Below are 18,523 nucleotides of genomic sequence, written 5' to 3'. Positions count from 1 at the left end.
ACACACACACACACACACACACACAATGCCCACCAAAATAACTACCGTCAAATAAGTCCTCCGCCTTCAGCCCTCCTCCGGACATGCTTAAGTGGATGGGACAGTTTTTATTTCTGATGACACACACACACTTAAACATTTTCAAGAGCCTCTGGTCTTTTAAGTCTGAGTTTACAATGCTGTTTGAAAACACATGATAGTGTGTGCACCAGTAAAAGTTGAATAGAGTATGTATGAACCCTGTGCCCCGCCTCATTGTTTGCACTGCCCGAGTGTTTTGAGGAATGGAGTGGCTTATTGACAATAAGCATTTTCTCCCCTCTTTCCCGCCATCTCCCTCTCTCTCTCTTTCTCTCTCTCTCTCTCTCTCTCTCCACTTGCCACTCTGCCTTGGAGATGAATGCCTCGCTGTCGTCATAGTGACCACCACAACCGCTATGGCTCCCGATCATCTTGGCAACATCGCAAACTCCCAAACCATCAATTCTGACTCTGTGTGCATGGAGGGTGTTTTTCTCAGTGTAGCTTGTTGTGAGCCCTGAAAGGGAGGGAGGTCTGTTTGGTAATGCTCTCAGAGTGAGGAGGGATGAGATTTGAAGGGGAAATGTCTTTGGAACAGAGCCGAATGAGGGCAGTGCTGTTGAGAAGGAGTTAGGTATGGAGCATTTGAGGCACTAAGGGGATTTTCAGATTAAAACAAGTTTTCAAATTGAGGCTGTAGAGGCGGAGATTTCATTCATGTTTGTCCCTAAAGTGGATCAAGTTTCAAAAACAGTCAGTGGATCCTACATTTCCCACAATGCAAGTCAGTAGCATTGTTATTTTTACATTTGGTTGTGTGTGGATCAAACAAATGAGATACAATGTGAGTTAAAGAGAGAATGGTTGGCAGATTTTAACATTGGAAAGAGGTAGGCTAGCTTTTTCCACCTGTTTCAAGTCTTTATGCTAAGCTAGGCTAACCACCTACCATCTAACTCTTGAAAGGAAGGTGAATTAGCCTATTTTAATAAACATATTTTTAAGACACCCAGCCAAAACCAAGGAAGGCTTGACCTTGGGCTCTGGGAAATTGCGACATGCATCATCTTGCCAAAGCCAGTATCATAAAAAAGCGCAAAGTTTGGAGCGCTTACGATAAGCTGCTACAATCTTTCATTTTCAATCAATCTTTGTCTCTGCTGTATCGAATCTACAGCCAAAACATCGAGCTAATCTTTGATTTTTTATCAAACTCCTAAGCTTCACCGTCTCCCTTTTCATCCCCATTGTCTTTAAAACACCGTGTCTACATGTGTTGCGCAGCTCATGGAGTGATTATAATATCCAGTGAAAGAGGAACAGTATTGTTTCTCAGGTTGATCTCCAGCAGGGAGGCATACGGGGGGGGGGGGGGGCATCAGATAAGCCGGACTGCTGCTGTAGGTTTCTGTCATCAACAGGTCGTGCTTGGCTGAGCCCAGGAGTTTAGACGCTGCCTCTGTGTTTGCCAAGCTAGAGGTGCTCATTGTGTGTGTGTGTGTGTGTGTGTGTGTGTGTCTGCGTGCGTGCGTGTGTGTGTGTGTGTCAGTGTTGGAGATGGCAGGGGGAGGTGGATGGTATTTGGATTGGGAGTGGAGCTTTAGGGGCTTCGTGGGTCAACGGACCCTCATACCATTAGAGAGAGGGGTTGTGTGTGTGTGTGTGTGTGTGTGTGTGTGTGTGTGTGTGTGTGTGTGTGTGTGTGTGTGTGTGTGTGTGTGTGTGTGTGTGTGTGTGTGTGTGTGTGTGTGTGTGTGTGTGTGTGTGTGTGTGTGTGTGTGTGTGTGTGTGTGTGTGTGTGTGTGTGTGTGTGTGTGTGTGTGTGTGTGTGTGTGTGTGTGTGTGTGTGTGTGTGTGTGTGTGTGTGTGTGTGTGTGTGTGTGTGTGTGTGTGTGTGTGTGTGTGTGTGTGTGTATATAGTCCAGGGGGTCTCTATTATTGTATTGATGAGGAGAAGGGGGTGGTGTCGGCAGGACCCCATGCTGCTGGGACCAGTCCCTGTCTTTTAAACAGGGACGACAAATAGTCGACACATTTACTTTAGTGCGTGAGACTGAGGGCCCATTGTCTCCCGTGTGTCTTCCTTATGGGACACAAGACCTGAACTATAACTGCTTTCATAAATCATACACCTTCAGAGCAGAGGTTCCCAACATGGGGATCACAACACCCATAGGGGGTCCCAAGATGAATCTGAAAGGTCCTAAGACAAGGATCACAATCGGCTTCACTGGCCAAATTCACTGGCCAAATTAGTGAGAGACAACAAAGCTGAATGAATTGAAAAATAATAAAATAATAATTGAAGGGATTACAAGCTGAAAAGGTTAGGAACCACAATGTTAGTTTATCTGTTTCCATTTCCACTGATGGTACATCTTGAATCCCACTTCTGACATGTTGTGCACTCTTTCGGACCAGCCTTTCTCTGATCTGGGACACAATGAGCGGTGCAGTGTCTCGCAGCGGACGAGGAGCTTTTGTTTGAGCTGGCTCCCAGCCCTATTGATCAGCCGTAGCCCCCCCCCCCCCCCTCTCTCTCCTCCTTGTAAAGTGTGTGTACGTGTGTGATCTCTGGAGCCGTGCGATAACAGCAGCAGTTCAGCTGCCTGCTGAGCGTGCAGCAGACGCACACACACAAAAGGTGTAAAAAAGTTTTAATTTGGAAAGAGAGAGGAAGGGGCAGAAATGTAGGAGAAGATAAAAGAAGGGAAGGAAAGATAGGAAAAAAGGAGAGGAAGAACTCCCAGCTCCTTGTAATTTGCTGTGGGAGAGAGGGAGGAGGAGTCAAGGGGAGGGGAATACCCAGCAGGGAGGGAGCAGAAGAGAGCAGAGGCCATTCACTCTGACACACACACACTCCCTTGCAAACACACACATGAACACTTTTAGACGCACAAATGCAGGCGGTGGATGTGTTGCCACAGGAGAGAGGGAGGGAGAGAGGCATTCAGACAGAGGAGATCCTTAGCCAACTAAAGTGAGAGAAAGAACAGCCATCAGCCAGAGGAGTGTGTTGGAGTGTGTGTGTGTCCAGCACAAAAACCTGAGAGTGTATGCTCCTGTGTATACTTTTGAGGAGCAGACTGCACGTTTGCTCCAAGGAAAGAAGGATTCAAAATGACTTTGGAAATCTAAGGGAACTTTTTTCAAACTTTTGTTGGGAATACTGTTTGGAATACTCTGGATATGTGACCTGCTTGGGAAACCTTTTTTTCCTTAAACCTTCACCTCAGTTTAAAAAAAGTAATTCACACTGTTGAATTGGGACCAATCAACAATGCCTACCGGTAAGCAGTTTTCCTTTTTCTCCAGATATGCTCAAAGAGGTTTCCCAGCATGATCAAATTATAGACACTCAGACAAGTTTCTCCGGAGGTGGAGAGATTCTTTGATGTGGTGGGACGAGATTTTGCAGTCCAAGGTTTTGCATGTCTATAAAACGAATAAAATGTAATGTAGAATTACGTATTCTTTCACTTTTATCTTTGGTCTAATAAGGAAGCAGCTAATGATGATCAAAATAAGACATCATATGGGGCATTGGCAAAAAAAAGTGGATCTTTCAAGTGACATCTGGTCAAACTACAGACAGTAACTTATAAACACAAGGTCCGGTTACTTGCCATTGATGGTTTGGCTGTTTGCCTTCGTGGCTCTTTTGTGCGTTGTGTGTGATATTTCTTCCCTCATCTGACAGCGCTGTGTGAAGTGTCTTTGCAGCGCCCGTCCCTCGGCAGTACAGTTGTATGAACAGCGTCTTCTGGTTGTTTTCTCACCCCTTGTGTTGAATGGAGCATGTTTGCTTTCTCGCGGGGCAGATTCTTAATGATGCCGAGATGAAGGTGCACACAGATTTCTGCTGTTCTTTCACAATCCTGGTGGTTTGAAAAGTACTTAGTTGGTACTTGCAGATGTCATTTAAATGCATGCATTTCAGGAATCTAGTTAAATGTGACAAAAAGCATCTAATGTGTGTGGCACGTTGACAAATAAACAATAAAATAGCCTTTCAGAGACTCATTTCTCTGTTAGTGCATGTGTCAGTTGCCCCTTGCTGGTGTAGGTTTGACTGAGTGTTGAGATGCCATTCTAAAGCCTGTGACCCAAATTAGAGCCTTGAGGGCAGCAGTTGGGGGGGGTAGCAACAAATGGGGATAGCGGAGAGTAGAAGAGTGAAGAGGAGGGGGGAATAATTACTGCTTAGAGCAAACTCTTTGGTTTAGAGGTGCCAGAGACAATAGACCTCTCCGTCCTCCTCCCACCCTGCGAGCCCAGTCCTCCGAGAGGACATCTGCCCCCCGTGCAAGGAGCTGCAGGGGAAAGCAGGGTGCAGAGTGGGGGGTCGGGTCCCTTTTTGGAGTAGTCTAATATGGAAAAGCAATCAATAGTTTTCCAATCTGGTGCTTTAGTGTCAACAAAGGTATGTGTGTAGTTGCAGGACTTCACAGAAAGTGACTGAAGTGGATGCAGAGAGTCCAGATTTCTCTGGGCTGCGATCCAAAGGGATCAGAGAATGAGGCTAGTGTGTCACACTCCGAGGGAGGGCAAGGGTGTGTGCAGTGCAGCCAGATCCGCAGTGGTGTCCCAAGGGTTTGGTGTGAGGGTCTGAAAATAGGGGGTGTAAGTTTGCAGGTGGACATTTTTTCCCACAGAGACTAAACACCGGTGCTGTCAGATGAAACTGTGCTGCACATTCCTCGCTGATGTCTGCAGTGTCAATGACTAACAGAGAAACTCCACCAGCCTCTCATAAACCCAACCTGAAGAGAAGGGTTGAGTTGATGAAGCCGTGCTTGGCTGTTGTTTCATTGTTTACTTTATCATGAGAAAAAAGCCATTTGTTACTAATTAGCCTCCCAGCTGTGTGTGTGTTTGCTTTAACCGTGTTTTGTGAGGCAATGAAAGCCACACGAGTCTATTAAGTCGCACCTCAAGTTTAAACTCCTGTCTTTCCCAGTCATGACGTGTGTCGAGATGTTTGAAATTCTGCGTTGAGATGGTGGGAGCTTGTTCTGCGCCAACACAGTGAAGAAGGAATGTTCTCTTCGTTCTTCGCTCTCGTCCGAGACATCTGCATTATAATATCTGTCCACGCCAGAGCTGCTCTTTGTTATTCCAGTGATAAGTTGCTCAGTGGAAAACGCCTCCCGTCTCCAATCCCATCCTTCACCTCTCTCCGTCTCTCCCACCTCTGCCCTCTCTCTGCTCCGGCTCTCGGCCCCTCTGCAGTTGTTTCGGCTGTGGTGTGAAATCCTGAGTGACACTTTAAGGTCCTTAGCGTCAGTTGAGATCAGGCCTGCGTCTCTATCAGAAACGGACACTAACTTTTAAGTGGACCTGACAGAAGATATGAGGCCATAACTAAACACAAAGTAAGGTGCTTCTTTGTGCTGCAGTGTCTCCGATGAGCCCGCAGGGAATTCAAACTCTCTTGCATTTGATGCTTTAAAGATGCGAGAAATACATAAATGGGTTTGAGATAGAGAAACCTGTTAAGGGTTAAAGTACTACAAAAGACAGAATTCAAAATGAGATGGATTGAGTGGGAAATGGAAAAGAGAAAAAAGGGTGGGTGGTGTTTGACCTCCGGCCTTTCTTCTCATCTATTCATCCTACTTTCATTCCTCTGGGTTCCTCTCCTCCTCATTTCTCACTCTCTCACATGTCCTCTTTCCATTATGTTTCACCCTTAAGTTGTCCTTTTAAATTTGCAGCTTTAAGTGTTACCAAAAGGTTTCCAAAGTGAAGACAAAAACCACTGGGCAACTTCCAATTTGTACTTGCATAAAATAATATTTAGTCAAATTTTAGGACTGTAACGGAGCGTCCACACAGCAGCGTTAAAAAAATCTTGGAGGTGGGCGTATCTGAAGCTTGGGGATTTTTTGCGAGCAACGCGACCAACAACCAATCACATGAATCTCCCGCCCCCGACATACGAAGGAAAAAAGCCCGAAGTAAACTGGATATAAACTCCCCAAACAGGCGAAAACCTACCACTGTCTCTGCCACCTCCCTCCATGCCTGGCTCCTCCGGTTTATATCCCGGTAGGTAAATAGGGACTGGTCATAAAGCACCGGGTGATTCCCTACCGCTCATTTCTCCTCCATTTTTTGGAATATGAGGAAATGACCTGCGGTATGTCTCTCCCAGCATACACGCCGTTTGATTGGCTAGCGTTTGAACTGTCAGATGTGCATAAACGGGATTTGATTGGCTGACGCTTCCACCTCAGCTTCAAAAGTTGAACATTGCTCAACTTTGAATCCTGAAAATCCTGAAAATCTCCGCTCTGCTTCCCACAATGCAGTTCGGCGAAAAGTGAGGCAAAGTGACGTCACCCCATTCAAAGTGAATGGGCAGAAGCGTTCCAAGATTTGTTTAACACTGCTGTGTGGACGCTCCGTAAGCTGCTTGGCATTGAACTCTCTTGCCATCTGGTAGGCCTGTCGCAATATAAACAAGAACACACAAAGACAAACAAGGTCGATTAAAAGATCCATGAGCTGTACGAGCTGTGCGGTCAAGTCCTGCCTAGTTACTGACTCCTTTATGGGACAAATGCTTTAGTTATTTAACTAAACCTTTGTTCATTTCTAAATGAATTGAACTGGGTACCTGTGGATGTTGTATTTAAGGTCTTAGTGCCCTCGTGAGAGCTGCTGTGTACTGTGTATTGTACTTTTGGAGTACACATTTGTCACAGAGCATATACCACAATGTACCTACATGCAAAATGTCTATCATTGTACTTCAATGATAGACATTGTCATGTTTCACATTTGCTTGAATCACAATTTGAATATCCGGAAAAAGTCATGAGTTGGCTTTCCTGCGTGCTTCCTGAATTTAAAAGATTTAAAAAATCATGCATTCAGTTTACAATTGAGGCAGTTTAAAGGTTAAGCTTTCCCAGTAATCTAAAAGTAATGAGACACAACGCCCTTCATGTTATCTTCTTTGATTGTGCCTTCAAATGACACTCAGTAATTTGAGTGTGAAAAGGGAGTTCTATAAACATGTTATGCTCCAAATGCAAAAATGAGCGCTGGTGGTCTACAGCCATATACACACAGGCTGCTGGTCAATGTGTATTTTTACATAGTAAAGTATATGCTTGGAGAGGCATGGTCTGAGCCCATAGGAATGTCCTGTGGAGCTCGTATGACAGACAAACTTGGTGTTAGTCAATGTCCTGTCAGAACATATTCTCAGTTTGAATGTATAATAGGAAAAGAAAACAAAGGAATGTCAGGAAGGTAGGAATACAATTGAAATCAAGTCGCAATTTTACTGTAATTTATGAGAAGAAGTGCATGTGTGAGAAAGGGGACGGTCGTAAACTGACTGACATTGACGTTTGTCCTGCTCTCCTCATGACAGTCAAGTTGTAAATGATAATGTTCATATCTCTAATTCTCCAAATTAACCGACTCTCTCTTTCTGGCTGCACACACCATAAATACAGTGAATATCATTTGTGCAAAAAATAAGTAGATTTGAGGTATTGTGGTGGCCATTTGTGGATTGTGCAGAAGGTATGAAGACGAAAGCTCTAGTGGCATTCATTCACATGCACCAATATAGAGTTATATAACATTGGAAGGGTTAATACAGCTTAAATAACGGCTTCCTCCTTTTGGACTCTCCGGATCTTTAGATTTTCTCGATGTCAACAGTGTCAAGGACTGTGCATGCTGACACCCAAAGGCAGACAACCACGATAGGGAATGAAGAACTGCAGTCCGTGGTCGATGTGGTCTGCGTTGCCTAATCTAAAGCGTATCTGTGGTCAATGTAATCGTTCCTCCTCTCCAAACGGACCCTGAACTATTCTTTCCTTGCACGACTCACTCGGTGCAAAATGCCTTCCAAGGTTCAGCCAAATCTAATGTACGCTTGACAAGCTAGCCAAACCAAGTGGGTATTTTCCAAAGTTAGACCTTTTAGTACCAAATCCCCTCTTTCATTTTCCTTGGACTGTGTTTTATTGCTGGGGGAGACTTTCTTTAAATTGTATATAGTCTTTAATGATCAAACTGGCTTACACATTGTCCAACCCAATGATTTAGGATACCGCACAATCAAAAATAAACAAAAGGAATGTTTTTGCAGCTCTATATGACAAAATCCTTTAAAACATATGTTGAACTAGTTTGTGCTTTAACCAGCCACATGGGATGTTCACATTACCAAACATTCACAGAGCAGTTTGATCTACTTGTGAGGATCATCAGGGCTGTAAAGAGGTGAGGGTGCTCACAGCTGTTTGCTGACCACTCCAGCATAAAGAGCACTTCAGGTGACCATAAAGAGTGCGACTGAAGTGGTCGGGTTAAGTGTAGCATGAGTCGTTAAACCTGACTGGACTGGTAGCGAGGACTGTCTGCATCAATGAAGACAAGTTATCAGTTGAAGCACATTGTCAAATACACGCTTGTGTAGCAATGAACATCAACAGGGTTAGGGTTAGACATTGATTCATTGTTGGATTTATTGGTGTCTTCGTAAGAATTACTCAAAATTAAAGTTTAATAACAGTTCCAGTGCCCTTTCCATTTAATATTGACAACCTTAGTTAAGAAGGGTACGATATTTAAAAACGCCCACATGTAGTACTTTTTTGTAGTTACTTCTTTTACAAGGCTTTTGAGCTTTTGGGTGATTATTTGGTCATGTATTATATTTTCAAGGTCAAGAACTTTCGACCTTTCACTTTCACTCTTACGTTATTATGTGTTCTTATGCATCTGATAATCTGTTGTGTTTCCTGTTGCAAGATCACTGCATTATACTAGACACAGTTGTCCTCATCTCTAAAAATGCTTCCGGAAATGGAAAGAAAAAGAGAATACATTTGATGAAAACCACATGAGCTGCTGAATGTTAAAGTATTTGAGTATTCAAGCTATTTTATTTAAGGTGGCAGTCTAATTTCTCCCCAGACTCATGTTATATAGAAATAGAAACAGACATAAAAACAGTAACACTAACAGGAACATGTTGATCTTAAAATGAATAAGAAGCGTTGTGTTTCTTTGTAACCTAAAGACTGCATGTGACTCACAGTATTTTGCCAGTGTTTAATACCCTCTGTGTACATGTTCTGTCTTCAGTCTGGTTCCTCGCTGTTTGCCTTTCAGACAGGCCTGAAGTTCAGCTTATTAAACTTTGGCTGAATAATAAAAGCGCCCCAGCTCTTTGTCTTTTTTCAATTTAAATGAAAACCACAGATTGAAGCCAGGTTGTTGAGGCACTCGCTGATTCACTCTCTCTAGCCTGGCAGGAAAAAGCCCTCACACACTATCCTAATCCCTGCATGCACAGACACACACAAACACACACACACACACACACACAGAAGTGAAACAGTCCCAACCTGCATGCTCAGGAGCATAATTAGAGATCATTTACAAGGATCAGGTTGAACATAATCTGGACAGGAGGTAACTAAAGCTCGGCCATCTTTGGTGTGTGTTGTGTGTGTGTGGTGTTTGTGGGTGTGTGTGTGTGTGTGTGTGTGTGTGTGGTGTGTGTGTGTGTGTGATGTGTGTGGTGTGTGGTGTGTGTGTGTGTAGTGTGTGTGTGTTGTGTGGTGTGTGTGTGTGAGTGTGTGTGTGTGTGTGTGTGTGTGTGTGTGTGTGTGTGTGTGTGTGTGTGTGTGTGTGTGTGTGTGTGTGTGTGTGTGTGTGTGTGTGTGTGTGTGTGTGTGTGTGTGTGTGTGGTGTGTGTGTGTGTGTGTGTGTGTGTGTGTGTGTGTGTGTGTGTGTGTGTGTGTGTGTGTGCCGGTTGTCTGTGTGTGTGTGTGTGTGTGTGTGTGTGTGCGCCGGTTGTCTGTGTGCCGGTTGTCTGTGTGTGTACAAGAGCTAGTTCACCCAGGAAACGGCCAGGGTGTGCCCCAAACATGAAGGTGGGAAGGAGGGGCCGGGCAAACATAAGATGGGGCAATCTCTCTCTGTGATGTTTGGGTTTCTCGTCAAACAGAAACATGGTTCCTCTGTATTTGCTTTCCTTCTAAGTGTGTGTCTGTGTGTGTGTGCACGTTACAAGTGTGCTCACTTGTGCCCGCCCATTTCGTGGCCAATCTGTTGTGGGGACCATTAAGTTATTAGCTGAGTTAGCGTTATCTCCAGAGTGATAAACCTAATGCATTTGGTGAGAAACATACACGTGGTATAGATTTATATATATCGCTTAGGGTGATAAGGAAGATATATTATTGATTTGTCAAAGGGCAACGCAAATGGTCAGTTACCTATTAATTTCATGGTGTGCAATATAATATAACCCTTTGTGCTTTGTGTTGTGTACGGTAACTTGAAAGGAGTGTGTTGCTTATCCAAAAGCCAAGGCTTTGTGTGTGTCGATTGCTCCTTATTTCTGATCTCTAATTATTGTAAAGTGGGTCAGACTTGGCAGTGCAAACATTGAGATGGACACATGCCCGTTGAATCCGTTCCAAACTTCTCTAGGGAAAGTACAGTTTCATTACTTCAGTTTTTAGACCCTCCAATTCCTCCCTGCTTTTCTTGGAACGGTGTTTGATCAAAATTAAACTACAGAAAGCTGTGATTCAGCACATCAGACTCTACCTTTTTTCTTGTTTTTGAGACGTAGATTTCAAAACACTTCAGTTTCCTTCTACTAACTATGTAACAAGGAATTACATTTTATATTTCTGCTAAAAACATGTAGGCCTATGCAATGGTTCAGTTTAGAGTAACAGACATTACGGCGACCTGCTATGTTTGCTTTTTGGAATTAAAGTTGCATTAATCAATGTTTAGCTATAAATGACTGTCTTTGTTAAGTGTACCAGTTTTAGGGACAAACCACAAGATATTGTCACCAAACTTGCAGCTTAACAGATCTTGTTTTGCTTATTTAGCTAGTTGTTTTTGTTTGCCTATACATACCCTCTTATCAACCTTGCTTTCACCAGTAAAGCTCTGATAAACCAAGTGTTTGCCACCTGCCAGCATCAAACAGCAAACAGACAGTATTAGCAACTAGCTAGTGAAGGAAATGTAGCGTTTAGCTGCTAGAAAGCCAGGTATTTTCTTCGGGAATTGGTATGGGAGTAATACAAAACTAAAAAGGGGAGTGAATGTTATACTCTGAAGAATAATTCAACATGTTGGAAAATATTCCCGTTCACATGTGATGAGATAAGTGGCTCGATGCTAAGTCTAGCTTAAGCCTAGAGACAGAAAGCAGAGAGAAACAGCTAGCCTTCCTCCAAACCAAAGTTTAAAAATATTACTACCAGAACCTCTACAGCTCAATGGATACCTAGGAAATATTACCAGCATTAAGGCTAACTTCCTGTACATAATGGCTTGTCCAGTCATCATGCTAAGCTAAGCCTCCTGTGGCTAGCTCTATGCTAAACACACACATCAGTGGTTGCAAACTTCTCGTCAAACTCGCAAGTAAGAAAACAAGTATAATTTCCCCCCAAATCTATTCCTTTTAGAGTTATCAGTGAGTCCGAAATATAACTACAAACAATTGCTAACTCTAAAGCTCCATGTGCCAATACAATCATTGGCATAATGTGTCAGATGTTTTGTTTTAAGCTTGTACTACTTCCCGAAGTAGCCTTAACTTGGATAAATAAAGTTCCAGCCAGAACAGGAACAAGCAGGTTTATTTTCTTAACTTGGTGACAGTACAGTCATGTTTGCCAGAATCAAACCTGTTATCTTTCCATCACAGACCAGTCTAACAAGCGAGCCTTCTGCTAAAGTGCTCTCAAAAGAGGTGTCACCATACCAAAAAGACCTCCAAGGTACCTATTTGAAAGGTGAGAGAGAGAGCGAGATTCTTTGAGCTTGTTCTAAGTTTCACGTTTCATGTTTTCGAGTCTGTGATCTTCGATGCTTTGAAGTGAGGCGGGTTAAGGCTGAACCGGTGCTGCTGGCAGAGAGAGAAAGACGCTGTCCTATAGGGCATTGGATCTCAATGTTGCCACAACACCAGAGCTGCCGGGTCACCGGTGTATCAAGCTTTGATGATAAAGACTAGTGTTAAACGCCCACTGAGCTGGTATGAGGCCCTCTAATGTCGTCCTTCTCTTGCTTGTCCGACTGTTTATTTGCATCATGCTTTTCCCGTCAAAGCTGGCCTTTCTGTGAAGCGAGACCTTGGAAAAAGTTAAGGGGAAACTTGGAAGGCTTCTGTCTGATACTCTGCATGTGTGGTTCCACTTCGGCTGGCCTAGCTGTGGGGTCTTGTGAGCCAGTAATCGTATCTTAACGGATCTCTTCACAGAGACAAGGTTGTGAGCCAGTTTGGCACCGGCCTGACGCAAAATGGACCACTGTACTTGCACACACACAAACCTGTCTCTCCTCCATGGAAATAGGGCTTTCATTCATTGCCTAGGAGTGGAGGCTTCTCAGGATTACACTCCTAATCTTGTAATTAAACTCAATCTTTTTTCTGTCTTGCTGCATAAATTCTCACAGACACTTTTACATTTACTCACATTAATACATTATTCAGACGTGTATGTTGTGTTTATATTTGAAATGTGTTTTTGGGTGGAACTGAGGACAAATCATGGAGGGCTAGTGGTCGTTGTATGGCGGGTGGTCAGGCAGGCTGTGGTCAGCCGGAATGTCAGGAATTGGGAGGCTAAACAGATAGAGACTGTGAGAATATGAAAACAGTATTGTAACTGTAAGAAGTTACATACAGGGAGTCTTTTTAGCACTTGGTGTGTGTTGTGGAAATACAAGGTCAGTGCCTGTCAAATGTGAATGTGTGAATTTAATTTGAATTTGAACGGCTCTGTGTGTGACCAGCATCAGTAAATCAAAAGGACATTCATCTCGAGTCAAATAATTACTGTAATCAAATTAGATTTCAGACTTTCCCTGAAATTCTTAAAGCAATTACACTTCATATGTAATTATTGTCCTCGTCAATGTACTTGATAATTACAGTGCTTCTGCTTTCTTCAATTTATGGCAACTAATGCTTGTCTGAATTTTGTTCTTACTTTTCTTTTAATCCAAATTGAGAGTCTATGTATAAATGGTGTCTTTTGTGCAAGTTTATGTATTTATCTCTATAGCACGAAGGAAAATCCAAAAAGTAGCGTTAGCTATTAAAGCCTAAATATCAAAGACTCAGTGTCTTGCAAAGGTAGATGGGAAAGGTCCAACACCATTGTGACAACCAACAACATGTTTCTGCATGCAACCATTTATTTAGAACCACTAGCAATTCTGTTGGCATGTATTAGATGGCGATTGTCTAGACCGTGGTCTTATTTTTTGCAGTAATTATACCCAGGCGTCATAATGAATATGACAATCATGTATTTAAAAATGTGAAAAGCAGAGCCATTGTGTCAGGGACAATCCGACTTACAATAGCAACACAGCACAACAACTCAAGGGTCTGCATTGGTGTGGGTGTGTTGCCACAGGTTAGCACAGACAGAAAGGGAAATACAAACCAAGTAACCCATTGTGAAGCTATATTAAAGCAACATTGTGACTGGATTGAGCAACTGTGGAATGTTCTCAAGGCAACAAACAATCTTTTTCTCCTTCATCTGAATGCTTGAAAAGTAACCAGTAAATTAGACCATTGCTACAAGGTAAATACCACTAGACATTCCACTCTTTGAACATTGATTTGGCCAATGCCCTTGATATTTGCATTACAGCGCAACCTGAGCTGGAGCTCTGGGTGTGCCACTGATATGAAATAGCCCTTATCATCAAGCATGAACTAAAATCTGATATCTAAGACATACCAAAGGCTATTGACATGTTTGAAAGGAAGTTGATTAACGAGCATCCCTTCCTTTCTCTTGTTTTCCTCTCTAGATGATTATAACTACCTGCCTGATGCGCTGCCTCCTCTTCCTGAAGTTCCGGACTCCGGCTCAGCCCTGAGCATTCCGGCCCGTTGCCTCGGCAACCCGGCCTTCCGCCACGCCTCGCTGCGCTACTGCTCCGCCCTCAGCATGGACTCCTCTCTGGACAGCGCAGAGAGGCCGATCAGCTACAGCTCCACCTCTTCGTCCGCTTCCTCCCGGGACAGTCACTGCTCCCTGGGCAGCCGCTCCACCCTCGTCCCCGCCCCTCACTGTAACCCGGCAACCTCCGACCGGGACTCCGGGGCGATCCAGTTAGAACTGGTCCCGGCCCGGCAGCTGGGATGCCGGGAGGAAGAAGACAGAAATGATGGAGGGGTGGACACGGGGAGGGGGCAGAGCGGTGGACAGACTCTGACAGAACATTCAGAGCCGGAGGTGAGCCCCGATGTAGGAGAGGGGAAAGGTCAGGTGCAAGGACCCAGGACGTATGTGGACCGGGTGGTGCAGGAAATTCTGGACACTGAGAGAACCTACGTCCAGGACCTGCGAAGCATTGTAGAGGTGAGGGATACTCCAACACAATAATAATATGTTAAATGGAGGCAGACATTGATATAGGGGCCATACAACTTTTGAAGTTCTGCTTTTGATCTAAAGTGATTCCCTATGCTGACCCAGTTTGGGCCCGCAGGAGCCATATGGGGCTTTAAATCACCAGATAACACACATCCTTTGTGTTTGTGGTTTTCCTCACACACGTGACACACACAGCCCGTTGCCTGCTGGGAACCTCCAAATACAATAAGGTCACCTGCGCTCGCAGGCGGGGTTTGGCCGGGTTACACGACACCGCTACCTTTGTGCTGCAGGCACACATTCAAAAACACACACACAATACTGTATGCACACACTCAGATAAATACGCTCTTTTTGTGAGTTTGGCTTTGAACTGCAAGGATACACATAGCCTGAAGCCAGTGCTTTAGTGGCTTTGTTGAAGATTGGGTGTAGTGGTTTGTATCAAAGGTTGCTCTCCTTTCTCTTCCCCTCCCTTTTGTTCCTGTGCTCTGCTCTTTTTGTTTCTATGTGAAACCGAAAATTCAAATCCTCTCTGCTCAAATGTGGTGCGCACATGTGATGTGTGTTTTGCATGTGCATTCTGCAGCTTAATTTTGATTGATTTGGTGTAAAATCACCAAACATTTGTGTTCAGATTGTTTTTTTTGTGCATGTGGTTATGTGAGCATGAGTGTGTTGGACCTTTTCCCATATCCTCCCTCTTCACAGTGCTTCCTCCCCCACTGGAGGCTGTGTGTGTGTGTGTGTGTGTGTGTGTGTGTGTGTGTGTGTGTGTGTGTGTGTGTGTGTGTGTGTGTGTGTGTGTGTGTGTGTGTGTGTGTGTGTGTGTGTGTGTGTGTGTGTGTGTGTGTGTGTGTGTGTGTGTGTGTGTGTGTGTGTGTGTGTGTGTGTGTGTGTGTGTGTGTGTGTGTGTGTGTGTGTGTGTGTGTGTGTGTGTGTGTGTGTGTGTGTGTGTGTGTGTGTGTGTGTGTGTGTGTGTGTGTGTGTGTGTGTGTGTGTGTGTGTGTGTGTGTGTGGTGTGTGTGTGTGTGTGTGTGTGTGTGTGTGTGTGTGTGTGTGTGTGTGTGTGTGTGTGTGTGTGTGTGTGTGTGTGTGTGTGTGTGTGTGTGTGTGTGTGTGTGTGTGTGTGTGTGTTGAAGAGGTCCATGGCTGTTGTCAAAGGAGTGCAGGAAACCCCTATTCCCAAGAGACAGGATAAGTAATGGGAGTGAGGTTTAGATTTTGAGGTTTTGGCCTGTCACCCCTGATCGATGTCCCACCCTTTCCTGATCTTCCTTTCCTCCCCTCCGCAGGGCACTGAGGTGAGGGAGAGGGGGAGAGAGAATGAGATAGAGAGAGAGAAAGGTAGGGGGATTTAGCTCTGAGATAAGAATGTCAAAAGTAGGTTAGAAAAACACTGAACAGAGCTTAGGAGCTGTACTTAATAACCCTCTACTACCTTGACTCTCAGACCCGCTATTGCCATTAGAGAAGCAGACCACCCAGCCCTGGAAGACCTCACTTACATGGACAGCTAATTCTTCACCAGTACTTTGGAAAGAGCCGCGTGCAATTAGCCTTTCTTCACTCCTTTAATGACAGTTCCAGTGAGCGCACAGAAGATGGATTGCACTGATTGTATCTGTGTGAAAAGAGCTTTTAACATGACAGTTTACCTATACTGAGGAAAAGACAGGGCAGCACCGTCCCATCTATTATTATCACCCTCATATGTGAGCCAGTCCTGAAACCATTGCTCCAATAATCCCTTCGCCCATGCTGCTTCCTGCAGTGGAAGAGGGTGTGACAGCCTTTACGCAAATATTTACTCAGACTCCCCACGGATCACCTGTGTTTCATCTGTCAGCGGTGTTATGGTCCACACACAGGCTCTCATACTCTGTGTGTGAGCTGTATTTGTGGATGTTGAAGTAATGCACAGTTTACTGGTTGCTGGAAGAACTAATGTGTTTCTGCAGGGGCCCGGAAAGCTATAGATATTGCAACTTAAGGAAACACTTGCAAATAGACAAAAGGCAAGAAGGTGAAGGAAATAGCCTCACCAAATCCAGCAAAAATACTTTAGAATAGTCAAGATGAACAATACAAAACAAATGCAAAAATATAGAAATGTGCTGCAAATATGGAAAACACAACCACATTCTGAAAAACAACACACTACAGAAACATGTTGCAAAAACAGGAAACACAACTCAAATCACATGGAAATAAATAAAGGCTGCAAGTCACACCGAACACAATGGAAATTAGTTTCAAAATACCAGGAAACGTGTTGTTTTGTAACTTATTTCTGTTGTGTTCAGTGCAACTGGCAGCGTTTTTGTATTTTGGTTATTTTCCTATATTTGGTTGTGTCACTCTGCTGGGTTTGTGGGTTTTGGTGAAATGTTTTTGTCATTTGCTTTTGTTTTGTCTTTCTGCATGTCTTTCCTCGAGTCGCTGTGTGTTGAGCTCTTTTTGTGTTGGCCACCGTACACTTCTGTGTGTGAACATTGTTTGTTGGTGTTTGTTAGTTCTGCGTGATCACCCCTCCTCGGTCCGATCAGTGTGTAATGAGCTAAATCCGTGTCGTACACAAACAACCTGAGAGACAAAGCTCTGATCTTTCTGTCCCTCCTTCTCCCTCTCTTTCTCCCTCCTTCTACTCCGAGACCTGAAACGCCTCGCCAGGCCTTTTCAAGCTGACCAGGAATTTGGAAATAATCCTGACTTGCAGAAACATTGAAAGTAATGAGATTTGGATGTTTACACTCCCCTTTGTCTGGAGGAATGACTTCCTACTGCGTTGCAAAGAGAGGGACATGTTTGGTTTGTAGGAAAAGAGTGTGTACTTGAGGAGGTTAATGGTTAACACAAGAAAATATCAAGTTCGTACATGTTATGTCTGATGCTTGGCTGGGAGTGTAGGCTAAGGTGTGTATTGGTGTGTGTGTGTGTGTGTGGGGATCTGAACGCTGGCCATTGTTGAGCTAAGTCAGGCTTTTGCTGAGTGTGATGAGTGAATGGATCAGGCCGAGTCAAATCCATGACCCTGCGGCTAATAAGAGCATCACATTACACATTACCCCCGATAGTCAACTGAAGCCAAACATGACCTTCTGACAAGACCCCCAACAAAACCACCAACATGCCCCTTGGTCTTATTCTGTAACTCAAATCCACAAAAAAAGAGCCTAAAGCTTGTATAACCTTTAAACCCAAAGCATCCAACATGGCTGTCGTCTGTCCCTGTCCGGGCTCCTTTTTAGATAACTTGTGGTTTTTGTTAGGGACGTAAAAAGAGAAAGAGACATGTACTACTCTGGCTCAGCTATTAAAATAATAATGAAGTCTAAATAAATTAAACATTACCAGAAACCACCGCCGCAGCCGACTGTAAATAAGTCAAACTGAGTGAAGGCAGCGAGCGGGGAGAGTCCCTCTGTCCTCTTTGGTCTCACACAGTGCTAAAAGGATCATGTGGGTGTGCGTTCAGGGGCAGGCTGGTACTTTTCTCAGTGTTGTAATGTCTATCCTGCCCAGTTGCAGACTGTGGTCTGGTTTGAAAACTGTTTCTGGGCTGCCACCATGAAGCTTCCTCCTCCTCATCCTCCTCCTCCTTAGCCCCTGTCCACACCTGCTCCTGGTTTAACATTTATATAAAGCTGCAAAGATGGTAAAGATCACTTTTGTGAATTTGTATGCGCATTTTAAGTGTTCTTTCTATGCCACCGTGCTGTCTGATTTACTGGTTTGAGACTTTAATGACATGGTATTAAGTGCAAACAACAGTAATGACAAAGTGATTCAACTTGGAAGAAATTAAGCACAAAAAAGTACTTCTAGTCTGCAGCAGAAGATGTCATTTCACAATCATCGTCTGTGTCAGTGTCTAATGGCTACAGGTCTATCTGTCTTTCTCTCCACACCTCTCACTTTTTCTGAGACCTGAGGCTCCTCACTATCGAGTCAGTGATAAGATTGACGAATAGACGTAAACCTGTTTGTCAACAATACTGCCTCCAGGATTCATTTACACTTAACCTGATAACCTGTGCCGTTTCCTTATGACGCTGTTTACACTAAACATAAATACAGGGATC

At 44.0% G+C, this 18,523-nt stretch overlaps 1 protein-coding gene across 1 annotated transcript in view; it reads left to right on the top strand.

Annotated features, from left to right (window-relative positions):
• The first annotated feature begins 2,874 nt into the window (after nucleotides 1-2,874).
• LOC117492539 (pleckstrin homology domain-containing family G member 1) overlaps nucleotides 2,875-18,523 on the top strand; it is a 34,708-nt gene continuing 19,059 nt past the window's right edge. Inside the window, 2 exon segments of the mRNA XM_034142840.1 lie at nucleotides 2,875-3,311; nucleotides 13,870-14,423. Of these exon segments, the coding sequence (XP_033998731.1) occupies nucleotides 3,302-3,311; nucleotides 13,870-14,423 (564 nt within the window). The 5' untranslated portion in view covers nucleotides 2,875-3,301.

The sequence above is a fragment of the Trematomus bernacchii genome, unplaced genomic scaffold (assembly GCF_902827165.1).
Source record: "Trematomus bernacchii unplaced genomic scaffold, fTreBer1.1, whole genome shotgun sequence".
Classification (NCBI taxonomy): Eukaryota; Metazoa; Chordata; class Actinopteri; order Perciformes; family Nototheniidae; genus Trematomus; species Trematomus bernacchii.
This window is presented reverse-complemented; position numbering and strand designations above follow the sequence as displayed.